Genomic DNA, 26904 nt, shown 5'->3' on the forward strand with positions numbered 1-26904 from the left:
TACATAAGCTGTGTGGAAAAAATCCTTACAAATCCAAAGCAATGCGTGGGGCACCCTTGGCTTGCACCTGTAATTCTAGCTACTGAAGAGGTTAAGATCTGAGAATCCAGGTTTGAAGCCAGCCCAGGCAGAAAAGTCTGGGAGACTCATCTTCAATTGACCAGCAGAAAGCTTGAAGTGGAGCTGTGGCTCAAGTGGTAGAACATCAGCCTTGAATGAAAGCTAAAGGACAGTGCCCAGGCCAAGTTCAAGTCCCAGTTGGAGAGAGAAAAAGAGAACAAGAAGACAATGAGGGGAATGGAACTGGATCTTGTTTGCCTTTGGCTATTTGGTGCTAGGGACTGACTTCAGGGCCTCATGAAAAACAACACTATGCATTCTGCTCAGAGATGCCCTAAGCCCTGAATGCTTGTGCTTTTCAGCAGTGTAGCCACAGAGGTAGACAAGGCCAGTCTTCCAGCCTACCCAAATTCCCCACTCAGCTTGGATATGTTAGATTTGGATAGAAGTGTGGATTGTGCCTTTTTTTTTTAACAAGCTGAGAAAAGAGCTGCTGCTTCTCTGTGGCTGCTGAGGCAGTTAGAGCTTTTTCCCAAGTTGGATAAGTGAGGAATTTCTTGGCGTCTTCACTGCCGCCACACCTACACTAAGGAGGCCTGAATTCAGGAACCAAAGGGGTCAGAAAGGGATAGCTTTCTGGGGGAGGACGTAAGTAACATTCACCTCTTCCTGGGGCCTGAGGGAGAACAATTTGAGGGACAAATTGGGAAATGTGGCAAGGCAAATGCAGAGGGAGTGTGGAAATCCACGCCTGACATTCATAGCCAAGTCAAGCAGGGCTTGGAAAACCACTGTTCCTTCCACACCCAGCCTTTGCCCTCTCCCCCTGCTTCCATTTCGGAAAGTCTGAAGCAGGCTTAGAAAGCTGTTTTCTGCTTTCTTCTCCCTTCCTCCCCCTTTCCTGAGCTCCCAGCTGTGTCGACCTCTTGCGTAACTGTAAGAGAGCACTGAGGGTTTTTTTTTTTGATGGGCTCCAGATGTGGAGAGGGATGAGGGTGGAGGGGTGGGGGCAGTAGGTCTTCAGTCCCTTGAGTGCACTAACTGTGGGAACATAAAGGCGTGACACAGAAGGCAAGGGCACACACTGCAGAGAGTCTTGATCATGGGTCAGCCAGTCTCCGGGTTGGGAGAACAGTGAGAAGTGAGGTGCTATTTCAACCCCCTGCTAGCATGGTTGGCCTCCATGGCAGGCTTGATTATTGCCTGACATTCCTCCTGACCAAGTCATCAAAGAAGAAGTGGGGGGGGGAGGCGGGGGGATTGTGAGACAGAGGGACTTGAAAAGTCTGTAGAACCCCAATCTGAGCCCCTGTTTTCAAATGCTAGGTCTTGGCATATGCAACACCAAGAGTTTTTTTTTTTTTTCCCCCTTTAGCACACCAGAATAGCCTGAAAATTACTGTTGTGATCTGCCTCGTGAAGGTTGACCAGAAGTTAAAATACTTTCATGAGCCTCAAATAGAAGAGAGGAAGAAGATCACCACCAGCAGCAGCAGCAGCAGCAGCCCCCCCCCCCTTTGTATCCCGTCCCAGCCCTAGAGCTTTCTTGTACCCACTGCATACACTGGAGCCTAATTGTCCCACCTCCATTAGCTGAAGGGGGTAACAGCACAGAGCACCCCCCTGCCTCCTCCCCATCAGCTCAGTCATCGGCTGGGGGGGGATGGGGAGGGTGGGGGAGTGGGGGGCTCTGCCAGTGCTGGCCCTGTCAATGAGTGACTAGATTCCTACAGTTCAGCCTCCTGCTGTTCCTGGGTTAGGAAGAGAAGGCGCAAACCAATGGATCAGAACTGGATTTGCCTGCCCCAAAGAAGATAAATTGTTTTCTACCCACCCCAGGTGGAATTTAAGCCAAACTTCAGAGCTTTCTGCTTTCTCCTTCAGTGAGGCCGGCTCTGCTGTGTCCCTCTCGTGTAGGTTAAAGAGGTTCCTCTCCGTGAGTTCGGCTCCCTGGGGCTCCTAGCCGGTCTCCCGGGAGCAAGAGCTGGCTTTGCAAGGTAAAGATCCACTGTCGGCACTGGATTTCCGGTGCGGGGTTAGATGGCTGCGAGGTGTTTTTGGTAACTTCCACCCGCAGGCTGGCCCGCATCTGGCATCTGGCCTGCCTGGAGGAGGCTCCCAGTGGAGTCCGGGCCGCCGTCGGCCTTTCCCTGCTGTCCTGTGCACGCACTTTCGCGTGCCTCCTGTACCTGGCCTTGGGGGGGGGGGGGTCTCCGAAGCCCGCTGGGGTTGGGAGTTCGGACCCCGCTTACGGCTCCTCATGGCGGGGCTTCGAATAGAATCTAGGCAGAGGAGGGATGGCAGAAGGCACAACCCATCCGGGGATTGGATGGCGCCAGGCCGCGGTGGGCCGGGATGGGCCCCGGTTGTCAGGGTGGGCCGGGATGGGCAGCGGTGGGCCGCTGGGGCCGCGGTGGGCTGGGGTGGACCGCGGTGGGCTGGGGTGGACCGCGGTGGGGCCGCGGTGGGCCGCGGTGGGCCGGGGTGGGCCGCGGTGGGCCGCTGGGGCCGCGGTGGGCCGGGGTGGACCGCGGTGGGCTGGGGTGGGCCGGGATGGGCCGCTGGGGCCGCGGTGGGCCGGTGGGGCCGCGGTGGGCTGGGGTGGGCCGGGATGGGCCGCGGTGGGCCGGTGGGGCCGCGGTGGGCCGGGGTGGGCCGGGGTGGGTAGGGTGGGCCGCGGTGGGCCGGTGGGGCCGCGGTGGGCTGGGGTGGGCCGGGGTGGGCAGCGGTGGGCCGGTGGGGCCGCGGTGGGCCGGAGGGGCCCGGGTGGGCCGGCGCAGCCCCGCGGCGGAGGAGTGAGGAGGACGGGGCAGGGCAGGGCAGGGCAGGGCGCGCGGCGTGGCCGCGGAGAGCCCAGATGCAGAGCTGAACAAAGCGGGCGCTGTGCAGGCGGTGGGGGGGCACGGCTGTGGGAAAGGGCGGGTGGGGGACCTCGGGCTCCGGCCCCCGCGAGGGCGTCTTCCCTGGCCCGGCCGGCCGCGGTGGGGCGGGGACTCGTGGGAGGGGGGCGGGACAGGCCGGGCTGTCCGCCTCCTCCTCCTCTCCGCGGGCGCCGGGGGAGAGCGCGGTGTCCTCCCGAGCCTGAGGCCGCGCGGCCCCGCCGCTCCCAGGGACCTGCGTCCCCGCCGGCCAGCCAGGTAAGCGCGGCCCTTTCCCCGGCCGCCCCGCGGGCCCCCGGGCTCCAGACCGCGCCGGGGGGGTGGGGGGGGGAGGCTCCGGCTGTGGGCCAGGACGCGGGGAGGAGACTCGCGGGGAGGAGCGGCCACTCAGGTGCGGGCCGCAGGGGCTTCGGGGGGCGTCTGTTCCCCCCGCCCCATCCTGGGAGCGGCTGGCTGTTGCCCCGGCCCAGGCGCTGCCCGCACCGCCGCCAGAGGGGGCTCTGGTGACCCCCGCGCGGGCCCCCCACCCCCGGGAAGGACCGGAGTCCTGCGGGATGCGCAGCCCTGCGTCCACCCGACGGCCAGAGGGACCCTCGCGGGGGCCCGCGCGCGTCCTGGTCCCCCGGCCCCTGCCTCGCTCCTCCAGCAGCGGCGCCGGGGCCGGAGGTCGGGGGCGCTCGTGTCCCAGGACGAGAAGCAGAATCCGGCTCGCAGGGAGCCCGGGAGGGATGGGGGCATCTGGGGCGCACCGCCCCCCCCGCACTCCTTCAAGACCCCACGCCCTCAGGGTGCGGGAGGCGACCGGGGGCACCGCGGAGGAGCGAGCGGGAGGGAGGGCTCGCCCCGCCTCCGCCGTCTGGATTCGAAGGCTCCGCGGAGTTCCCCAGCCGGGATCCCCGCGAGGGGGAAGCGCGGGCGGGCGGGCGGCGGGGCGGCGCCGCGGGGCGCGGGCGGCCGCGGCCGGCGTCCAGGACGCTTCCGCCCCCAGGCCGCTCCGGCGGGGGACCCCGGCGGCGGGGCGGGGCTGCATTCTAGGCCCGTTAGCTCAGCGGTCCGGAGGCTCCCGGGCTGACTCATCCGACGGCCGGGCAGGCTCACCCCACCGCCAGCAAACACGCGGGGGCTCCCGCCTCGTCGGGCAAGGCTCGACGCCGCTCGCTCCGCATCGCACGCCGCACACCCCGGCGTCACACCCGACACCCACGCCTGGACCACGCGAGGAGCCCGCCCCGCGTGCCCGCACGCCGCCCCACGCGCGCGCGCGGCCCTCGGTGGCACCTGCAGCTCCGCGCGTGCCCTTAGTCCCGCACCGCAGCCCGCTCGCACGCACGCGCTTCCGGCAGCTGCCGGGTGGGGCGCGGGGCCGCCCCTTCCCCGGCCGCCGCGCAAACAAGCGGCTCCTTCTCCCGGCCCCGCCGAAGAAAGGCCGCTTGTCCCGCGGTCAGGGCGGCCCAACACTGCGGCCTTGTCCTGCCCGGCGGCCGGGAGGGGCAGGCGGGGGCCCCCGCGCGCGGAACCCCCACGGGGCCGGCACCTCCCGGAGCCTTTCCCCGAGAGCCCCCCGCCTCCTCCGCTCAGGCCCCCGGCCCCGGCCGCCCACCTCGCCTCTCTCCCCCTCTTGTGGGGGAGAGGGTGGGCCGCGGCCTCGGCCCCTCGGATCGGATTCTGCCTGCCGCCCTCTCCACTCGAGGACCCGGTCCTCAGTCTCCCCTCGCGCTCGCCCCTCTCGGGTCCTCATCTCCAGCCTCCCCGGCAGCCTCCCGCCGCCCTCTCCTCCCGGGACCCCCCCTTCCCTCCCTCTCAGGCCCCCTTTGCCCTCCGCCTCGCTTTTCTCCTGAAGTGTCCGGGGCTCCCGGACACCCCGGCCCCGCCCCGCCCGGGCGTCGGGCCCGCTGGGCTCCCGGCCTCAGTTTCCTTCCCGTGCCGACTCCTTCCTCCGGCCCTTCCTGGAGGGCGGATGTGCGCAGGGAGAGCGGGGCCGCCGTGGGCGCAGAGGAGCCCAGCTCGGCCCTGCGGGTCCCCCGACGCCGACATGCGACGCCCGGGGCGAGGCCTCGGCGGGCCCCCCGGGTCCCAGGTGAGGGCTGGGAGGAGGACCGGGCCGGGCGCCGCGCGGGGCGATCGGGCCTTTCCCCCGGGGGCTGCGTTGGGATCTTTCCCCCGCGGGGCGGGCTGGGGGCCGGGGACCGCTTTGGGGGCCTGCGGGAGCCCCGGACGCCCCCCTCGGCCAAGGCGCTGGGGACAGGGGGTCCGCGGAACTGGGGGGTGCGCTGCGGGGGCCCGGCCTCGCGGGACCCCCCCACACCTCCCCTACCCCAGGGGCCCCCAGGGCTCGGGAGCGCCCGGCCCTGCGGGCGGGCACCGCAGCGGCCTTTTTTTGGCCGTGGGGCGGGCCGCGGAGGCCCGGGCGGGCGGGGTAATTGCAGCCCCGGGAGGGAGGTGGGACGAGCGGACCCGCTAGCAGGGTTGGGGGGAGGGGGTGCACCGCGGGGCAGCGCCCCGGTCCGAGCAACGGGCCAGCGACAGGCCTGGTGTCCTCTTGCTTTACGGTGGATTAGGTTTCGGAGCCGGGGCGCAGACTCACACCTCCCAGTCGAACACCTCCTCTTCTCTGCTCCCCACACCTCTCTCCTTATCGCTCCCTCTCCTTCAACCTCGGGGTTCTCCTCCGTCCTCTCCTCCATCACCCCTGTGCTGTGCCCTCAACCTCATCGAAAGTGACCAAAATCCAGCGTGACAATGAAGAAACCCAGCCCCAGACAGACGTCACCCAGCATCTTAATAGTGCTTTGCACTCCTTAGAGAGACGATAGGTATACTCCCTGAATCCTTCCATGACTAACAGCTTGCAGAGGTATAACTTATAGACCATCAAATCCACTTACTTTAAGTGTGCAATGATGCAGAGCTGTGCAACCATCATCACAATTTAATTCTAGAATATTTCTGCCACACACATTCCCCCCAAAGAAATCTCATGCCTAGAGTTGCCCTTGTTCCACTCCTGGCTCGGGCAAATACTGAGTCAGCCAATTAAATGATTATTGTTATTATTATAGTTTTATAGGAGATAGACTTGACAATGAGAGAAATTAAATAACTTGCCCAAAATATTACAGCTAATAAATAATAATTGCAGCTAATGAATAGAATTTAACGCTCCCACATCCCAAACATTTTCTACTAATGGAAGCTGTCTTTCCTTCCCCACTATTATGATTTTTTTCTTTCCCTCTCTTTTTACATAAACTTCCCAATCCCAGCCCACTCTCTTGTCTCTTCTCCTTTAGAAAAAGGCTGAGGGCTTTCCCTGAATCTTAAGGAAACAGTACAACTCTCCCTGGAGATGTGTGTGTGTGTGTGTGTGTGCGTGTGCGTGTGCGTGTGCGCACATGCCTGTCCTTTTTTGGGAGGGAGGGGGAACAGGGGGCTGGGCACTGTCCTGAGCATTTGTGCGCAAGGCTACTTGAGCCACTGCTCCATTTCCAGCTTTTTTTCTGGTTCATTAAAGGGAAGAGGCTCATGGATTTTCTTGCTTAAGTTGGCTTCGAACTTTGATCCTCAGATGTCAGCCTCCTGAGTAGCTAGGATTACAGGCGTGAGCCACAGGCACCTGTTCTCCCTGGAATTTCTTCTCTCTAGACAGGGTTCTTGGGGCAGTGCCAGGCCAGCTCGGGGTTTGGTATGGGTTAATAGCCTTTGCCTTTTCTCTTCCCAGGCAGTCTTAGGGTGGGTCCCAAGCACTATTCCGGCTTCTCTTCCTCCAGCTTGGGTGGAAATGGTGACGGAGATGATGCAGTCAGTCCAGGCCCGGAAGGGTGGAAGTAGGGAGGGTAAATTTAGTAACTCTAGGGCTCAGGCCCTTGGGATCCACTGCCGGGGGCAGACGCTCCTTGGAATGCTGGTTCCTGCCACAACTTCCTCTGCCAGTCACTTGACAGACAGCTGGAAGAGAAAGTGGAGGGAAGCCTGCCTGCCTGGATTTACCTCAGCCCTCAGCAACTCCCATAGCATTCCAGCAGGCAGTGGGGAGTTTCTCACCTCCAACCAAGGCCAGGGAGAGGCGAGTGTGCACACATGAGTGCACAAAGTTCGTTCCTTACATTTCTCAGGCTCAAAAAAAAAAAAAAAATCTGAGCCTAGGAAAGAGGAATGAATTAGAGTGGTAGGTGGATGGGTGGGAGGGAGGATCAGGTTGTGATGCTGGGATCCATCTTACTCCTGGCTGTAGGGACTAAGCTTCCTCCAGCACCAGGCCAGGGGAGAGCTCAAGAATCTTGTGTTCCTAAGAGTCATCACTGAGATTGTTTTGCTTTTTTTTTTTTTTTTTTTGGGTCCGGTCATGGGGCCTGAACTCTGGGCCTGGGCGCTGTCCCTCAGCTCTTCAGCTCAAGGCTAGCGCTCTACCACTTGAGCCACAGCGCCACTTCTGGCTTTTTTCTTTTTGCTTATGTGGTGCTGAGGAATCGAACCCAGGGCCTCATGCATGCAAGGCAAGCGCTCTACCACTGAGCCACCTTCCCAGCTCCTGGTTTGTTTTTTTTTTTTTTTAAGTTGTTGTTGTTTGTTTTTATTGTTGGTCATGGGCTTGAATTCAGGCCTGGGCACTGTCCCTAGGTCTTTTACTCAAAACTCTACCACCTGAGCCACAGCTTTATTTCTGGTTTTCTGGTAGTTAATCGGAAATAAGAGTCTCACAGACTTTCCTGCCCAGGCTGGCTTTGAACCATGATCCTTATATCTCATCCTCCTGAGTAGCTAGGATTAGAAGCCTAAGCCACCAGCACCAGACTGTTTTGTTGATTGGGTTGGGGTTGCTTCCTGGGGGAAGAAAAAGTGTAGGAGTTGAGCTACTCAGAGAAGGCCTGGTTTTTCCTCCGTGTCTCCTTTAAGAAGGCATCATCCTAAGGCCCCTGGGAAAAGAGACAAAGGGAAAAGAGAAGACAGATTGGGAGAGGAAGCTCCTATTTAGCCCTGGCTAAATCCTGGGGGAGTTGTCTCTACCCATGTTCTTGGAGGGACTTGCCTGGAGTTTGTTCTCGCCATGAAAATTGATTTCCCTCATCCTGATTAAGACTCCATCAAGATGGCTGAGGAGGGTCTTCAACTAAACTCTGGGCTCTGGATAGCAAAGAGCAGAAAAACACCAAAGCCAGGGTAGGGCTGTGTGTACAACCCTACCTGGCAAGTGCCAGGCTGGTATGGTGTGATTGCCATGCTGTGGCAAGAGATGGGGTGGCCCCCCTCCCCCATCCAAGCTCCCAAGCTGCCTCTACTTTTCCTTTGGCACGAGCATGCTGGGGAATGGTAGCGGCTGGTGCTGCCCATGTCCTGAGTCCCAGCACTGCTCCTCTTCTACCTGCTTCCCCCACCTCAGCTGCTTTACGTTGTGTCCCCAGGAACTCTGGAGGCCTAGGACCATGGACACACGCAGCAGAAGCCAGGGAAGCCCCGGATGCAAGCCCCAGGCTGTGGTGCAGGTGTGTGGTGTTGGGGCCATGGGGTAAGGTGTTGGTGAGGAGGGATTCAGTTCTATCTGTGGTGCCAGCTCAAGGATGGGGCAGCAGCCAGCCCCTCTGCCCTTCCCTAGTCCCCAGCCTATGAATAGATGAGTCTTAATTTGAATCAAGCTAATTGACTCAGCCAGAAACTCTCCTTTGAAAGTCCGAAAGTGGTTTACAGACGGTCCAGGCCAGCATCACTCTCCTGGATCCATAATTCCACTTCTAGTTTTTATTTTATTTTTGTGTGCCGTTCCTGGCTTGAACTCAGTCCCTGAGCTTTTATGCTCAAGGCTAGTGCTCTACCATATGAGCCACTTTCTGCTCTTTTGGTGATTAATTGGAGAGAAAAGTCTCAGCAGGGCGCCCGTGGCTCAGGCCTATAATCCTAGCTACTCAGGACGCTGAGATCTGAGAATCGTGGTTCAAAGCCAGCCCGGGCAGGAAAGTCCATGAGACTCTTATTGCCATTAAAAACCACTAGAAAACCGGAAGTGGCGCTGTGGCTCAAGAAGTAGAGCACTCGCCTTGAGCTGAAGAGCTCAGGGACAGCGCTCAAGCCCAGAGTTCAAGCCCCACGGCCGACAAAAAAAGAAAAGAAAAGAAAAGTCTCACGAACTTTCCTGCTAGGGCTAGCTTCAAACCATGATCCTCAGATCTCAGCCTCTGAGTAGCTAGGGTTGCAGGCATGAGCCCCTGATACCTACCTCCTACCACTCTTACAGTTAGTTTATCAGGGCCAGGCTGCAGTCACATGGGTAGAGTCCCAGCAAGGAGCCAGACTGGCCCTCCTCTATGCTACCCCTCCTCTATGGTACCCCTCCTCTTTGCCCCATGCTTCTACCACCCCTCTCTCTCTCTCTCCTTGTTTCTGTTTTGCTAGACAAAAAGGGTCAGTTGAGCCAAATCTTGAAATAAATCCAGCAGGATGAGTTAGTGGCCTAGATTCAGATCTAATTACAATTTAGTGGAATAATGCTCTGGCTAAGATTTTTTTGTGCTAAGCCTTTCAGCCACCTCAGCACCCTTTGGAGAGGAACAAGGGCTGAGAGAGGGCTGATGTGACTGGGCCTAGGTTGGTAGGGTGCTGGCTCAGTCTCTAATGATGCTCATCCCCTCCCTCCACCACCCCTGCTACCTGCAGAAAGGACCCTTGGACCTGATTGAGACAGGCAAAGGGCTGAAAGTGCAGACCGACAAGCCCCATCTGGTGAGCTTGGGCAGTGGAAGACTCAGCACGGCCATCACTCTCCTGCCGCTGGAGGAAGGTGAGTGGGGACATGCATGCCACCCCCCCCCCATTCTAGTCCCCCAAGACCAGGCCTCTGCAGTATGGGGCCCTCCTGCAGTAATGCTTGCATTGTCTCTGCCTGCCTGGCTGCCTGTCTCCTCTAGCATTTAATCTGGCTCCATGATTGGGATTAAAGATCAGTTTAGAAACCAGGAGGGGAGTGCTGAGACGAACAGGAGAGCACATTGCTCTTGGCAACCTGTGTGGCCAAGAAGAGAGGGGCTCCACTGGAGGGCGACAGGTGGCATGGGTGACTGGACTGGCCACGGGGGGGGGGGGGGCGGGGGGGGCATGATCCCCCAAGAGGAGACCCTGGCATGGCTCTGCCCTCCCCCTCCGGTCCTGGCTGCACCTGTTGCCTGGGTGATGCTACATTCCCCACATTCTCCAAATACCAGTCCCAGGGGGCTCTGCCAGGGAGCCATGGAGGGGAGAAACCACAGTAGAGGGAGAGGGCGTAAGAAAGGGGAGGGATGGATCCCCAGTGGCAGAAAGGAAAAGGAGGAGAGATTGATTTAGAAGAGAAGAGGGGGGGGTATCCACAGAGGGGATAAAGAGCCCAAGGGGACTGGGAATGTGGCTTAGTGGTAGAGTGTTTGCGTGAAGCCCTGGGTTCGAGTCCTCGGTACCACATACACAGAAAAAGCCGGAGATGGCCCTGTGGCTCAAGTGGTAGAGTGCTTGCCTTGAATAAAAGAAGCTCAGGGACAGCACATCCAGGCCCTGAGTTCAAGCCCTAGGATTGGCAAAACAAAAACAAAACAAAACAAGGAAAGGTAGCTAGGAGACCCATGTAGGGCTGAGGAAAAAAGGTCCTCCCTCTTTCCCATCATGCCTCTGCTTCCTGTGGCCTGTCTCCTGACCCTCCCATTCTGGGGCAGTTTTGTCTACTTGAGAAGAGCTTCGGTCACAGTTCCCTCCAGGCTCAGGAGCCCAAGAGAGGTGGCCTGTGGTGGACAGAGATTACCCCGGAGTGAGAGGTGGACATTGATTTCCACCTCATTTTAGTTGTCTTCTCGGCCTGGAGGGCCCGTCTGACTCCTTTGCCTCTTGCTCTAGGGCGGACAGTGATTGGCTCTGCAGCCCGGGATATCTCGCTGCAGGGCCCAGGCCTGGCTCCAGAGCACTGTTACATCGAGAACGTGCGGGGGACCCTCACCCTCTACCCTTGTGGCAATGTGTGCACGATTGATGGGCTTCCTGTCCGGCAGCCTACCCGGCTCACTCAGGGTAAGGTTCTGTACTCCTCCGCTCCCCTCCCCACTGAGAAGGGGGGAATCGCTGTTTCAAAGCCTGTGCATGTTGGGTAGGGGGAAGCCTATCGTGGTGGTTGCCATGGTAACTCTCTGAGTGGCCACACTCAGGTGCTTCTGGATATAAGCTCATCTCAAAAATCTCCCGCTCCCAACTTGTCTTCCATCTGTGTTTCTTGTCTCTGTGATCCTCACCCTGCCTCCCCACATCTCAGGGGAAGAAGTCAGTCCAATCCCTGCTGGCAGAGGACCTGGGTGTGGTGTGGCCATTCCAGGGAAAGAGCCGGGAAAACCATAGCTAGCGGGCATCCGTGGTGTTCCAAGATGCCCAAAGGGAGGTGTTTGCAGTCACTGTAGAGGTTGATGGCCGGCCTGTGGGGATGGACATGGGCCGAGTGTGGTGGCAAGATTGGAGGACAGGTTGCTTCTGCTGCAGAACTGTAGACAGTAGCTTTTGGGTCATGAATATGGCCGCCATTCTGTTTCCTAAAGCACCAGGCCATTCTGTCATGAAGAAAAAGCCCCTAATTACTATGGTTACCAGGCAGATAAACGATAGGTCAGGTGGCACTTTGACTGGCCAGGTGTGTTCCCCTGGAAACAGGGCACGGCATCAATTCATACAGTGAATGGATGGTCCCGTTAGGGGATGGGAAGAGCCGAATGATGGGGCTGGAGGTCTAGTTGCTGTGGTGACAGGAGCTTGGGGCCGTACCTGACTCTGAGCATGAAGGCTAAAGGTGCCATTGTTTTCTGGATGCTCACTGGCTGAACATCTGTGTGTGTGTGTGTGTAAGTGTAAGTCCTCATGCACAGTAAACACCACCCACTCCATTGTCTCCCATATCCTTGTCACATCCCTTATTTTTTTGGTGTCAGACCCAGGGTTTGAACTCAGGGCCTAGGCACTTAATGCTCTACCTTTGAGCCACAGCTCTACTTCTGGCTTTCTTGGTAGTTTAGTAGAGATAAGATTCTCACAGACTTTTCCTCCCCAGGCTGGCTTAGAACCATGATCCTCAGAGTAGCTAAGATTGCAGATGTGAGCCACCAGTGCTTGTCCCTTAGAGTCTTTACATACCATTTACTTCACAGCTGGCCTGGGAACTAACCAGGCCTCCTGATTTCCTCCTGACCTTAGGGTAGAGATGAGAGTAGATAACCACCTCCTCAGAGGCAGGTCAGTGGACAGTAGCAGAAAAGCTCTGAGGCTTCAGGGTCTCTGGTAGGGGCTTTGGCTGTGATGCCATGTGCGTCCTGACGGTCTCAGAGCAAGTGTATACTGCCGGGTTTGGGTGCACACCGGTGGGACACAGAGCAACAAAGAAAAGGGGCCAGGCAAAGTTCAGGGGTGGTTGGGCCTTTACTTCCCGGATTCCGTGGGTACGAGTATGCGTGTGTTGTGCAGAAGCCTGTGACATTTATATCTCTCTTGTCCCATCTTCCCATCATTTAGCTCCCTGCGAGAGGGCGGGCCTGAGGCCACCATGAAATTCTTAAGTATTTCCTGTGGCCTCAGTAGCTCCCTTCTTCCCCAGCCAGAAGCCCACCCTGCCAAGTACGGACCCTCCCACTCTCTTCTGACCCTAAACTCCCTTTGCCCCCCACCCTACCCCAGCCTTCTTGTCTGGGCTCGCCTGTCTCCAAAGCTTGGCAGCCTGTGGAGGGGTAGGCGGAGGCACAAAGGAATGGGTGTTCTCCTCCCCAGCCCTCCCCCTCCTGGGCTCCAGGAGCTGAGGGTTTCCTTGTCTCATCTCTGGAGCAAGGCACCGAGCCCGGCCCTGCCTGGCCTCACTCCGGACATTCTTGGGAGTGCGTTGCCTTGGAAACTGGGTGGCTCGGGGGTGCGTGTGCTATCTCTGTGCGCCTGTGTAACTGGAGTGTGTTTATGTATCTCCGGATGTTTCCGTGACTTGGGACTTGTGTATCTCTCTGCTTATTTGTGTCTGATGTTTATGGATCAGCATGTTCGAATGGCTGCTGGTGGTAACCCCAGGCCTGATGGCACCAGAATGTCTCTGTGTGCACTGCGGTGTGTATACAAGAGCTCACTGGCTATGTGCCTACCTGTGGGCATGTGTACAAAAGGACCGCTTAGGGCTGGGAGTGTAATGCAGTGGTAGGGTGCTGCTTGCCAGGTGTGCATAAGGCCCTGGATTTGATCCCCAGCACAGGAGGGGACCCTCTTATCTGCCCTTATGGAGGGGACCCTCTTCTTTGTAAAAATAATCAAAAATAAAGAGGGATATCTGGGGAATTACAGGAGCCTGCTCCGGCTGGCCCAGAAGCATCATTCTGGGCACTGTGCCCAGCTGTTGGCAACTTGGAGAGACACACTTCATGACAAGCAGAGATGGCAGTGACAGGCTCTTCTCGCAGAAAAATGCCCGTGCCAGGGAGGGGGGAAGGCTGGCAGAAAGCAGATGCCATCCTTTAGCCTGGAGCTATGAACATGGGAGCGGAGAGTGTGGGCGACCTCGATCCACCCCTGTACCAGGGCTTCCTGGCACATCCCTTGTTACCCTCTTCTCTACAGAGCCAAGTGGGGAGCTGGGAATATGACCCCCAAAAACGGGGTGGTGTCTCAATCTGGGGTCTAAGCTGCCCCACCCTGGACCACAGCGCCAAACCACATGAAAGATCTGGGAGGGAAGTTAAGTGGAGGAGGTCCTCGAAAGCCACACAGCTCAGGGACCAGGCCGTCTAGACAGTCGGTCCCCATCCACCCCCACCATGTGCTGCCAGCTCTTGCTAAGTGCCATTACTTCCAAAGCCCCTCCCTGGTGGGCAGGGCCTGGGTGTGGGCTGGGTAAAGTGTTGGCAGGGGATGGTGCAGTGGCCTCTGTCTGGGATACAGGACATCAGGTTTCTTCTCCCAGCCAGTTATCAGTTATCCCTTCTGTACATTGGGAGGGAAGCCTGCAAGCGTTCTGTTGTGGCAAAGATCTTGATGGATAAAAGCTCAAAGGAAGTAGTGCGGGAATGAAGGCTCCCTCATCCCCACTTCCTGGTATGTGTACTGGTAGCCCTGTCTCTCGTCCTTTCAGTCTCTCTCTCTGTCTGGGTCTGCCCAGCTGGCCACCACAGGGTCCAAACTAATGAATCACTCTTCCTGAGGACTGTTTTGATTTTTAAAGCCTCCCATGTTACATTTGGCCTTATTTGGTTCTTCCGTTTTCCTTTAGCAGGGGAGTAAGTTTCTTGCCTGTGTGCGATGGGGTGAATGTATATACAGTAAGGCAACGGGTAGGGCACTGTTGGAAAATTTCTCTCTTTATTTCTCTTCAGAGGCTGCCTTTTAATTCATTAAAAAAATTTTTTTTTTTGTCCTGGGGCTTGAACTCAGGGCCTCCTTCATACTCTCCTTTGTGTTTTTCACTTAAAGTTGTTGGTTCTACCACTTGAACCAAGCTCCATTTCTAGCTTTTTGGTGGTTCATTGGAGGTAAAGTCTCATGAATTTTTCTGCCTGGGCTGGATTCAAACTGAGATGCTCAGATCTCAGCCTCCTGAGTGGCGAGGATTACAAGTGTGAGTCACCAGCCTCCAGCGAGGAGGCTGACTTTTTCCGTCTCTCCTGGGGGCTGAGTGGAAAGGCCGTGTGTGCCTGGGTGAGTGTAATGAGGAGAGGAGGCTGCAGCCCGTGCATGTGACAGTAATGTGAGAGACAGAGCGTGTGTAATGGTGTTTGTGTGGCGCAGGCTGAGCACGCCTTGTGTCTGAGGGAGGACATGGTGTCTTGTGAGGCTCTGGTGCCCAGACCCTGGTCCCTGGGACCCCAGCTCTGGGGGTTGGATTAGAATCTCAGCCTGACTGTGGGGGAGCTGGGGCCGGTAGCACCCATCTGGAAGGGTATCTTCTGGCAAGGGGCCTTTGGTGGGGCAGGCACGGCTGGAGGTTGAGGCTGGGGGGAGGCGGTGTCCATCTTGGGGCAGTGGGCGGGGATGTAGTTAGGATGGAGGGGGCGCTCAGAGCCGCTGCATGGACACAGCATGGCCTCGGCCTGAGCTCCCAGCCCAGGCTGACCTTGTCACGGGGCAGGCTGAGGCCAGGGGTGGGCGGGGGGGGGGGCTCCCTGCGCGTCCTCTCACCGAGATCTCAGACAGGGAGCCGCGGACAGGCCCGGGCGGTCCCCGAGGCCGAGCTCCTCGGGCTGTGGCCGGAGGGCACAGGGTGACCGGGCCAGGGTGACGGTGGTCCGCGGACCTCAGGCTTCAGCCAGCCTGGAGGGGCCCCGGGCGGGCCTCCCCGCTCCGGCCTGCGCCCTGGCCGCGCGCGCCCCTCCCCGGGAGCCGCGGTCCCCGCCGCCTGGCCACCCCGCGCCGGCGGGCTCGGGTCCCGCCGCCCCGCCCCCGGCCCGCCCCGGCCCGCTCGCCCTCCCCGACTCCATCACTTCCTCTTCCCCTCCTCCTCCTCCTCGCCTTTGTCCCTCCCTCCCGGGCTCCCTTCCCCCGCCGCCGGTGCCCGGCCCGCCCCTCCCCGGGCATTGGCGGCTGCTGGCTGCCAGGCTGCTCGCTCCGAGCCCCGGAGCCGGAGGTCGGCCCGCCCCGTCCAAGGCCCCCGGGCGGGCCGGGGACCTGCGGGGACCTGCCGGGGGCGGGGGGGCCGCCTGACGGGGGCGCGCGATCCGGAGGCCCGCGTGCCGCGGTGAGTCCCCAGCCCGGCCGGGCGCGAAGCCGGGGCGGGGTGCGGGTGGGGACGGGGGCGGGGGTCCTCGGCCCTCGGGGCGGGGCGGGCTCGGGGCCGCCCTGGGCTCACCCACCGCCCGCCTGTCCGCTCCGGGGACCCGCCTCCCCCCGGGGTTAGGGTGAGGGCACCCCCGCGGGGTCTCCGGCGGGGACGGGTCGGCTCTTCCTCCCGTGCTCCCCTCTCCCAGCCTCGCTGGGGCCAGCGGGGCCGGGCGGCTCTGGGCGGGGGCTTGTGTGAGGTGCGCCCCCCCCCCCCCCGTGTCCCAGAGACCCAGGGTCTCTGTCCTCGGGGCCCTCGGCGGCTCCCCGCCCACCTGCACACAGCCCGGCCCCAGCTGCTCTGGGCCTGGGGACCCGCACCATGACTTTGGCCGTCTGTGTCCTGGGGTTCTGGAGGGCAGAGAGGGGGCTTCTTCTCCCTTCTTCCCCCACACATGCCAGGCCCGGGGGTCAGCAGGTGCCAGCGCTGGGGCAATGCCTGGGGCCCCTGAGTAGAAATAGAAAGTTAATTTGGGCAGGAGCTGGGCTGCTGCTGTCCGGCCTGCCGCCCTGTGCCCGCTGCTCTATTAATACAGCTCCCTGCCCCGCTGCTGGCATCGCTATTTATAGCTCAGAGCGGGGGGCGGCCACACCCCCCGCACGGGGGAGGGGCACAGCGTGGACCTCAGCCTTCTTGGGGCGAGGGTGTGGGGGTCCTTAGATCCCACAGCCTCCTGGGGTGAGCCTGGCCCCACTGGGATGGAAGCTACCCAGACTCCTCACCTCCTCCCAGCCGCTGCCCCTCACCCCCTACATCAACCTGGGGTTGAATGGGTCTGTCTAGACCCTTCCAACTCATCATTAATTGGCTTGTTAAATGGCTGAGAGGAGAGGGGGAGGGCACCTGGCTTTTTCTGAAGCAGCGGTGGTTGTAATTAGGTGGATGGCATGGTTGGCTATTATTCTTGCAGTTATGATTACTATGGGATCAGCTTCTCTTGATTGGTGGCTTGGCAGGGAAGGTTTGCCCTCTCCTACCCATCAGCCTTCCAACTGTTGGTACTGCCTGCCTGGGAGGGCTGTGGGTGTGTCAGAGAGGTGGGTGGCTTTGTTGTGTATAGTTTTCTGCGAAGCCTTCTCAGCCTTGCTCATCCTCTCCCCACCCTCCTCTCACAGCCAGGCCCAGGGCCCCCTGAGCGTCTCAGTAAGGAGGTCTGCCCGAAGTGCCCATGTGGCCTGGGATGCCCCTTGCCCTTGCAACTGACTGAGCAGTACTGTCTCAGCGTCCAGGAATGTGGACTTCCCTGCCAGCCTTAACCCAGACTGGCATGAAGTTTGGGGTGCCAAGTGGCACCAGATTGGGTAGACAGGAGGCTGGGGCCAGAGGTATGGGCACATTGGAAGGGTGAGTGGTAGAGAGCCCTAGGGCGCTGGCTTCTCCCAGCACTGCATCTTCTGCACCTGGTGTGGCCAGGAGGTGGAATTCTGCCAGCCAGGCTTAGTGCCTGTGGGCACTCATGCTGCCATGCACCCTCCTGAGCCCGTGGCTACATTTTCTGGCTCCCACACACCCGAGCCTTCTATGCAGTTGCACTTCCTGGGCAGGACTGGGCTTGTATCTACCGCCCGGGAATGAATGTGCTTGGTTGAAGCAGGGCCCAATGGTCTCAGCCTGAGAGAACAGAGAGCAGAAGGGGTGTGTGTGTGTGTGTGTGTGTGTGTGTGTGTGTGTGTGTGTGTGTGTGTGTGTGTGTGTGTGTGTGTGTGTGCATCCATCCCTGGAAGTTGCTGCCTCTCAAGGTAACCCTTCCCTCTCCCCCCGCCCCCAAGTGATTAGATGGATCATAAATCCAGTTTGGAGTTGGGAGACATAACTGTTGATATTCTCTGAAGATGTCTGTACATTCACAAATACTGACCTTGAGAGGTCACAGGGTATTGTCCCATTTTTCTGATGAGATAACTAGACTCGGAAGGCAAGTGACTTCACTGGAAGATTTCACAGCTAGTAAGAAAAAGAAGAGTTAGTTGTGATGGTGAATGCCTATAATCTGAGAGTCATGAGGCTGAGGCAGGAGAATTGAGAGTTTGAGGCCAGCACGGGTAAGCATCGTAAGACCCTGTCTCCAAAACAAAATAAACCATGCAGGGCATGGTGGGGTACAACTATAATCCTAGGTATGAGAGAGGCAGAGACAGGGAGATGGAGTTTGAAGCCTGTCCTAGGCAAAATCTTGAGACTGGAACTGAAAAGTAACTAAAGCAAAAAACAAAAAAAAAAGCTGGAGTGGGGCTGTGACTCAAGTGGTAGAGCACTGCCCTAGAAACCTCAAGCCCTGAGTTCAACCCTCCCCCCCCAAGAAAAATAAATGAGAGGAGATTCTGTCCTGCCGGTGCCCGTTCCACTCTGCCCTGTGCTCTGGAGTTCTGGAAGGCCCTGTCTCAGGGGTTCGGTGTGCATTGTGCACACCGAGTTCACCTGGGGTAAGGCTGTGGAGTGCCGGGCCCGGGGAGGCTCTCACCCTGCCTTCTCCCTCAGAGCAGTTGCTTTCTCTGCAGGCTGCATGTTATGCCTGGGTCAGTCCACTTTCCTCCGCTTCAACCACCCCGCTGAAGCCAAGTGGATGAAGAGCATGATCCCAGCAGGGGGTCGGGCCCCTGGGCCCCCCTACAGCCCTGGCTCTGGTAGGTATCCAGTTGGGGCAGGGGGCTGGGTTGAGCAACTGTCGTTGCGCACTGCAGCCACTCTCAGGGGGCGGATAGGGCAGTACCCATGGTCTGGGCTTGCTGCCACCTGCCATGGGCTCATGGAGAAAGCCAGGCGGCGGTGGGGCCACTGGAAGAGGTCCAAAGCAATACTGTTGGCGAAAACTGAGGAATCCTGTCCCTCGAGGACTAGAGGTTTCTGCCAGCCTGAGTGCACTTCCTGGAAGGTGCTGCTCAGTGTCTGGGACCATGGTCCTCTGTGTCACCACCAAAGAGTGTCACTCTGGAGGGTGATCTGAGCATTATGTTGAACCCCTGGTGAGCTCCGGTGGATCCCACAGGTTGGTGTTCCTACTTGACCCTCAGGCCGGGCCAGGCCGCGTCACCAGTGACTCAGGAGCAGCTGCAGGATGTGTGTGACTTATTGATCCTCCAAGGAGAACTGGCAATTGTTTCAACACAGGCCGCCTTTGCCACCTGCCTTGGGGGTTGGGGTGCAGGTCATGAGACCAGCAGTCGGTCCACCTTGTAGACTCCTGACATTCAGGTGCCAGATGGATATCTGGGTCAGGTGTGGCTGGCTGGGTGGTCGTCGGTGGCCTACATGTATAGTTGGAGATCTGAAGAATGGTAACATGGTCACTGGGCTCACTGGTATCCATGGCAACCCCCCAGGTCCAGTGCAGTCTATATCATTTTGTACCTAAACTCAGTCTGGCAGAGGCTTTTTCTTCTCTCCTCCACTTCAGTTGTCTTCTGGTCCTCCAGAGGACAGAAACCTAGAATCCCTGTTCACTCCCTAGCTAATTTCACCCTATTCACCCGCCGGCTATCATTCTACTGCCTGAACTCTATGGGCAGTGCTTCCAAGGACTCCAAACTCCTGGTTGGTTGACAAGGGCTGGGCCCAGGCGAAGGCAGGCTCTTGCTGGCTTAACGGGGATAATTGGAGGCTCAGAAACTGCACCTCCTGGCTGTCCAGCCTGGCGTCCAGGAACCAGCCATTAGCAGAAGCCCCTCCCCTGTCTTTGATTGGACCTCCGAGTATAGCACACTCCCTTACAACCGCGGAGGCTTTGTTCCCCTTGGGCCTTGGCTACTGTAATGTCCTGTTAGACTGAGAGGCTCGGAATCTGGTCATCTTCTTTGCCGAGTGCTCATCCCTGCCTTTTTAGAGAGGTATAGGAAGTTGGGGAAAATGAAGACAGGAAAGAATATAATGTTAGGGCAAGGAGGCAACAGCAAAACTTAGGTGTACCTGGTTTTGTTGTTGTCTGTCCTCAGTCATTAAATATTAGAGCCAGGAGAGCTCTAATTTTTTCTTTACAGAAGGGGAAACTGAGGGCAGGACTGGAGGTATGGATCAAGTGGTTCAGTGCCTGCCGAGAAAGCCAGCAGAATGAATTGGAGGCCCTAGGTTTAAGCCTGGTACCTGATTTTTTTTTTTTTTTTTTGGTTGATTGTGGGGCTTGAACTCTGGGCCTGGGCTCTTCAGCTCAAGGCGAGCGCTCTACCTCTTGAGCCACTTGAGCCACAGCGTTACTTCTGGTTTTTCTGATGGTTTATTGGAGATAAGTCTCACATGGTGTTTCCTGCCCGGTCTGGCTTTGAACCGTGATCCTCAGATCTCAGCCTCCTGAGTAGCTAGGATGACAGGCGTGAGCCAAAGTTAAATATCAGCACCCAAGACCTCTTGTGTTTTTGGTCAGCAGAATCAGAAAGCCTGGTGAATGGCAACCACGCCCCACAGCCTGCCACCCGGAGACCCTCAGCCTGCGCCAGCCACAGCTCTCTGGTGAGCTCTATTGAGAAGGATCTGCAGGAAATCATGGATTCACTGGTGCTAGAGGAGCCAGCAGCAGCTGGCAAGAAGCCTGCAGCAACCTCTCCATTGTCACCCATGGCTAACGGTGGGCACTACCTGCTGTCACCCCCAACCAGCCCGGGAGCCATGTCTGTAGGCTCCAGCTATGAGAACACCTCTCCGGCCTTCTCTCCACTCTCCTCACCAGCCAGCAGTGGGAGCTGTGCCAGCCACTCCCCCAGTGGGCAGGAGCCAGGGCCTTCCGTGCCCCCGCTCGTGCCTGCCCGTTCCTCCAGCTACCATTTGGCCCTGCAGCCCCCACAGTCTCGCCCGAGTGGTGCCCGCTCCTCTGACAGCCCCCGTCTGGGCAGGAAAGGGGGTCACGAGCGGCCTCCTAGCCCTGGTCTCCGGGGTCTGCTGACTGACAGTCCTGCGGCCACAGTGCTGGCAGAGGCCCGAAGAGCCACCGAGAGCCCCCGGCTGGGTGGGCAGCTGCCCGTGGTAGCGATCAGCCTGAGTGAATACCCGGCTTCCGGTGCCCGCAGCCAACCCCCCAGCATTCCCGGCAGCCCCAAGTTCCAGTCTCCAGTCCCTGCTCCTCGCAGCAAGCTCGGCACACTCCAGGACCGTCCTCCCAGCCCCTTCCGGGAGCCTCCCCCCAGCAGCACCGAGCGGGGGCTGACCACCAGCCCCTCTCGCCAGCTGGTGGGCCGGACATTTTCCGATGGGTCTGCCACCCGCACGCTGCAGCCCCCCGAGAGCCCCCGCCTGGGCCGGCGGGGTCTGGACAGTATGCGAGAGCTCCCCCCATTGAGCCCCTCTTTGTCTCGCCGTGCTCTGTCCCCACTCCCTGCCCGGACCACCCCAGATGCCACCAAGCTAAGCAGGGACATGGCCGAGAGTCCACGGCCCCGGCGCTGGGCAGCCCACGGGGCTTCGCCCGAAGACTTCTCCCTGACTCTGGGGGCACGGGGTCGCAGGACACGGAGCCCCTCGCCCACACTGGGGGAGTCCCTGGCACCCCTCAAGGGCAGCTTCAGTGGCAGGCTGAGCCCAGCTTACAGTCTGGGCTCTCTTCCTGGAGCTTCGCCTCGGCAGAGCCCCCGTGCCCAGAGGAAGCTCTCCAGCGGGGACTTGCGGGTGCCTGTCACTCGGGAGCGGAAAAATAGCATCACCGAGATCAGCGACAACGAGGACGACCTCCTGGAGTACCACCGGCGCCAGCGCCAAGAGCGGCTCCGGGAGCAGGAGATGGAGAGGCTGGTAAGCAGGTGCCAGGCAGGCTGCCGCTGTCCAAGGCAGGGTCTCTGCCAGGGCATGGCAGGCCAGCCAGCAGAGCCAGAGGGGCTTGTGGACAGCGTTTTAGAGTTCTGGTGTCCTGAAGAACTCTCTTTGAAACCTCCAAGGTGCTGGGGGCCGGTGGCTTATGCCTGTAATCCTAGCTACTTAGGAGGCTGAGATCTGAAGATCTCGGTTCAAAGCCAGTCCGGGCAGGAAAGTCCATGAAACTCTTATCTCCAACAGACCACCAGAAAACCGTCAGTGGCACTGTGGCTCAGGCAGTAGAGCGCTAGCCTTGAGCTGAAGAGCTGAGGGACAGCGCCCAGGCCCCACAACCAACTCCCTCCCCCCCAAAAAAAACCCCAAAATCCTCCAAGACTTTTATTCTAAATTCTTGTTGACGTGGCATGTGTTCTATGACATAGCTTCTGTTTTAATGTGTGAATTAAGTTTCACGTTATTTACCTAAGTACAGTGACGTTCTAGAAAACATACATTTGCTGCTCTCCCTTCGTAGAATAGATGGCTAGGAGGGAAAGACAGAGGCTGCTGGGAGGAAAATGTGTGTGTGTGTATGTGTGTGTGCACATGTGTGGCCCGTGTGCACGCTCATGTGTGAGCCTGAGCACATGCTCTCTTGGGGATGGAACCTAGCCCTGTGCACCTGCTAGGCAAAGCACTCTACCATTGAACCTTGGAAATCAGAGTCACACAGCAAGTTCTGGCAAAGCTGGGAATCAGAGCCTCTGTCTTTCCACCTTTGCTGCTTGTTCTTTTGACAAGCTCCTGGTCCTCCTGTCTTGGTTCTCTTTGGTCTCCACAGATAGGCAGGAGCTGCTTACCTTGGCCCAGGTGTGGATAGCGAGGAAGAGGGAAGGCCCGGGGTGGCAGCCTGTGTCTTTGTGCCTATGCACTCGTGGGTGCTCCAAGGCCGGGTGTGGCTCTGGGCAGCTGTCCTGGAGATGGCATCTGAACTAGGTGGGGTCCAGGATTCCCCAGCTAGCTCAGGGCCTGCGGCTGGTGTACGCATGTGTGAGGCCACCCACAGTAGAACGGATTCCACCCTCTTTCCCTTGTGAGCAGAAGCCTAGCATTCTTGGAGACCTGGGACCGGAGCTGAGGTTTATCTGGAGACCCATTGGGCAGGGCTGTCTAGTCTGGGGTGGGCTGTGTTTTGTGGGAGGCAGTGTCCCCACTCTTCCTTTCTTGCACCCTTTCATCACTGGTTTGCCCTGTCCTACTTAAAGAATGCTTGGTCACTCTGAGGTCTTATCCTAAGAGGGGCAGTGAGCTGGGCACGGCAGCTGTGCGCCCAGCCTCCCCCAGCTGCTCTAGTCAGCCTCTTGGTCCCCACCCCCACTCCAGACACACCTCCCACCAGCCCCGACCTGCCCCACCTGCCACTTTAAGACTTGGAGACTGCCTGCCCTGCCCCTCCCACCTCAGCCAGGCTCCTATCTGGGCCCTGAGGGTGGAGGCAGCGGGCACTGGCCCAGCCTCCTGGGTGCTGAGGCTCAGTTCCTGGATTTTTTTTTTTTTTTAACCATGAAACTGGGCAAGCAGCAGGAGGGAAGCTGGGTAAGTGTTGAATGGGCAAAACCGGGCAAATTGGGTGGTGAGAGACACTTGAGGTGGTCGAGGGACTCCAGAGAACCATGGGAGGCGCAGGGGCCAAGACTTAGTGCTGAAGGTGCTGTGGATGGACACAGAGGACTCAGACCAGGAACATGAATGCTGTCCGTCCTCCTAGGCCCCTGAGGTGGGCCCTTTCTGGGCATGGGGGTTATTCATTGGGTGGATTAAGTGGCCCAGGGCCACGGAGAGCTCATCCCTAGGCCTGAGCATTCAAAGACTTTGCAGTAGCCCACCCTGCTGGCTGCCAGACAGTGAATGCCTGGAGCTGTGGTGGGACAGAGGACGCGCTCCAGGTCTGTCTCTTCTCCATGTGTGTCTGGGCTGAGCGTCGGGTGCGGGCCTGTGGGTCTCCTTTCCAGCCCTGTCTGTCTGCAGGCGCCCATCTAGCTGTATGTAGACTGTGTTTACCCTTCCGAGTGTGCATTTGTGCGTGTCGGGGCTGGTACCTGTTAATACCAGTGTACCTGCCAGTGCCCATGGAGTGTCTGTCTGCATGCGCTTGTGGGGCAGTTCCAGTGTGTCATTGTGCCCCGGTGCCTGTAGATCCACATGTACCTAGGCTAGCACAAGCACCCGAGTTGAGCTGTGTCTCACTGTGGTCTTCAGCCCACCTGCTTGCGAGTGTCCTTGTGTGACCACAAGGAAGCCCCATCCTGAGCTTGCAAGAGAAAGGAAAGGAAACAGGAAAATGGGAGCACTGGCCATGTGGACAGGTGGCACACAGCGTGGTAGTTCCTCCTTCCCGCTTCTGGGGCAATGCTTTCTCTTTCTCCCACAAGTCTTGGGGTTGGGGCCTCACTTGACTTGATACTGAGCTTCTAACTCTCATGACTGATTGACCTGGCTCCCTTCTCCCGCTCATGCCCTGCTCCGTCCACCTCCCCCAGGAACGCCAGCGCCTGGAGACCATCCTGAACCTGTGTGCTGAGTACAGCCGGGCTGACGGGGGTCCTGAGGCCGGGGAGCTGCCCAGCATCGGCGAGGCTACTGCAGCATTGGCACTGGCAGGCCGGAGGCCCTCACGAGGCCTGGCAGGGGCCACTGTAGCCTCTGGGAGGAGTGGCGAGGAGCCTGGAGGTGCTGCCCAGCGCCTCTGGGAGAGTGTGGAGCGCTCAGATGAGGAAAATCTCAAGGAGGAGTGCAGCAGCACAGAGAGCACCCAGCAGGAGGTGGGGCGTGGGGCGCCCAGCGGGGAGGGCAGGGAGGAGAGACAGGGCCAGGGCCCAGTGTGTGTGTGTGTGTGGGGGGGAAGTAATGGAAGGGTCATACTTGGGAAGACAACTGAGGCTGGAAGTGTGGAAAGGAAGAGGCCAGGAAGAGAGGGGAGGTGTTGATAGCTTTCCCAAGCTATAAGTGCTTTACGACCTGCCTTTCGGCTCCACCCAGGATTGGCACTCTGGTAAATTCCCTGTGGCTGAGCCCTCCTTACTGCCTCCCTGGCAGGGAGGGGGACCAGCCTTCTGTTGAGTCTGGTTATTGCTTCTTGCCCTGACGAATGGGGTGGTCAGGCCTCTGCGATCTGATCTTGGAAGGTTCTAGGTTTCCCCAGCTGATGGCTCCTTTCTCCTCTTCAGCATGAAGATGCACCGAGCACGAAGCTCCAAGGAGAGGTGCTGGCCCTGGAAGAAGAGCGGGCACAGGTGTTGGGGCGCGTGGAGCAGCTCAAGGTGCGAGTGAAGGAGCTGGAACAGCAGCTGCAGGAGGCAGCTAGAGAGGTGAGCTCTGGACGGGTGAGCTGGCCCGCAGAGCCCTGGGCCCAAACAGGGCCTGAGCCCACTGCCTTGACCGGGACCTCCATGTCTACCCCAGGCAGAAATGGAGCGGGCTCTGCTGCAAGGAGAGAGGGAGGCCGAGCGGACGTTGCTACAGAAGGAGCAGAAGGCAGTGGAACAGTTGCAGGAGAAGCTGGTGGCTTTGGAGACGGGCATCCAGAAGGAGAGGGACAAGGTAACCCATACCTGGGTCCGGCCTGGTGCTGGGTACCAGTGGCCCAGGAAAGAAGGAGAAATGCCTTCCCTGGGGCCCTATACCTACTCATCATCCACCCTGTACATCAGATGATCTCTGTGGCCCTCCGGGGACAGGGGGACTTGTCCTCTGTGGAAGGTACCAGCTTTGAGGGTGCTGCTAGGGCTGGTGTTTGGGGACTCCTCTATCTGGGTTCTGTGTGCTGCCTCTGGGTGCCTGCCATTCTGGGCCCTTGGTGGCCTTTCCAGGATAGCAGTGAGCCCAGCTTGAGGGTCCTGCTATGAAGACCCAGGTGCATGCGTCTGGTGCTTAGGATGTGGTATTTGGGAGATGGCCCACCGGCCTCTGCTTCCCGTGTCTTGGAGATCTGCTGCTTCCCACCCCACGTGGTCCCAGCAACTGCCCCTGCCCCTTTCAGATTCCTGCCAGCCTGCAGGGGCCACTCCGCCCCACAGGGGCCGTGCCAGCCACGCCCAAGATGCCCAACACCGTGCCAAAAGCTCTGAAGTGGAGAGGGGTCATCTATTTCTGGAGTTGACAGTATTTTTCTGAGAATTCCACTTTCCTTCTGGATTTCTGTTTTGTTTTTTTGAGTGCATCTATCACTTGCCCTCAATTTCTGAGGAACTTCAAAATATTTTTGACTTTTTTCTTTTTTTGAGCTGTTGCTCTGGCCCCCCAAAACCACACTCCCAAATTCTGTGCCGAATTAACTCCATGCTTGCCAACCAGGCCTGCACTAACGCCCTCTCTAATCACCGTCCTGGGCTCTTCGCATGCCCCTAACTGCCAGGCCACCCAGGCAGGGCTGAGCCACGCCTGCTTTTGCACTAACTCCATGGGTGCCCTTGTGCCCCTGGTCTCTTCCCCACTAATTTGCCTGCTCCTTTTCTTGGTGTGGCACCCCCATGGTTTCGATCAGAAAGGAACTGGCAGGAGGACGCAGCTCAATTGTGCTCCATGGTGCACTGGCAAGAAGGGCATAAGGGTGGGGAGATGCTTGGCCTAAGAGCTGCTCTGCCTGAACAGCTGCTCCCACTGGAAAGGCTGCCCCCCCCCCACCGTCCCCCCAGCTGAGGGCTAAGGAGGCCCAGCTGTAGACATGGCCTTGGAGGGTTTGGACAGTGCCTCCACCCACTCACTGGCTAGCCCCCTTAGCGTCCCTGAACTAAGACAATGCCAACGAGAGGGGAGGGGAGACTGAGTGTCCCCTTTCCGCCTCCTGGAGACCAGAGAACATAGAGTATTTTAAAGGCAGCATCCAAGGATCGGGGAGACCCTGGACCCCAGGAACTGACCTGATGATGAGGGCCTTCCTCTGGGATGGACAGGAAGGGGGCGCATACCAGAAGGACCCTGCCTACGCTCACTTCCCATTGACCTGGGGGTGAGCAGAGGCCTGGGCTCTGCTGTCCCTCTGGGCTTTCGTTCAAGGAGTGGTGGTCAAGCTGGGTCCATGGGGATGGGGATGGTGGTGACTGGCAGGGAAGGCTCACTCTGCTTCCCCTCCCCACCCCCCAGCCCATGGGCCTATTCTGGCTCTGGCACCAGTAATCAGTTTCTCCTCTGCCTGTCCTTGGGAGGGGTGACTCACCAACTCCTCCCTGCGTCCCCCTACCGCCCTCAGGGGTGTCATCTCACTCCAGACAACCATCCACCTCTGTAGACCCACTCCTGGGGCTCCTGTTACCATGGCAACGGTCGAACTAATTGCAACCCTCATCCCTGCTGAAGTTCAGCCTGCAGTGCGAGCACCCCACCCTCTCCCTGGGCGGGAGGGGGAGGGGGGCCAAGGTGGGGTTGGGCTAGGGTCCTGGGGTCTGCTGCACCGCTGTGTCTCTAACACCCTCAGCTCCCCCC

General features: G+C 58.9%; 2 protein-coding genes across 3 annotated transcripts in view; one reads left to right on the plus strand and one right to left on the minus strand.

Moving 5' to 3' along the window:
- Window positions 1-2019: 2019 nt before the first annotated feature.
- LOC122110223 (basic proline-rich protein-like) lies at window positions 2020-4105 on the minus strand. Its single transcript, XM_042682720.1, has 2 exons — window positions 4038-4105; window positions 2020-3970 (listed from the first exon to the last, which is right to left on the minus strand). The coding sequence occupies exons 1-2, from the start codon at window positions 4103-4105 to the stop codon at window positions 2020-2022; spliced, it is 2019 nt and encodes a 672-aa protein (XP_042538654.1).
- Window positions 3129-26904, plus strand: part of Phldb1 (pleckstrin homology like domain family B member 1) — a 43206-nt gene continuing 19430 nt past the window's right edge. Inside the window, exons 1-9 of one of the 2 annotated variants that reach the window (XM_042682869.1) lie at window positions 3129-3197; window positions 8339-8419; window positions 9585-9708; window positions 10791-10961; window positions 18210-18335; window positions 20066-21423; window positions 23964-24245; window positions 24651-24791; window positions 24886-25023. In XM_042682869.1, the coding sequence (XP_042538803.1) occupies window positions 8360-8419; window positions 9585-9708; window positions 10791-10961; window positions 18210-18335; window positions 20066-21423; window positions 23964-24245; window positions 24651-24791; window positions 24886-25023 (2400 nt within the window). In that variant the 5' untranslated portion in view covers window positions 3129-3197; window positions 8339-8359. Of the gene's footprint in view, window positions 3198-8338; window positions 8420-9584; window positions 9709-10790; window positions 10962-15553; window positions 15631-18209; window positions 18336-20065; window positions 21424-23963; window positions 24246-24650; window positions 24792-24885; window positions 25024-26904 lie in introns of those variants that run through there. The other variant, XM_042682870.1, reaches the window with a different exon arrangement.

This window comes from Dipodomys spectabilis, unplaced genomic scaffold (assembly GCF_019054845.1).
Source record: "Dipodomys spectabilis isolate Male_0828 unplaced genomic scaffold, ASM1905484v1 ptg000076l, whole genome shotgun sequence".
Taxonomy (NCBI): Eukaryota; Metazoa; Chordata; class Mammalia; order Rodentia; family Heteromyidae; genus Dipodomys; species Dipodomys spectabilis.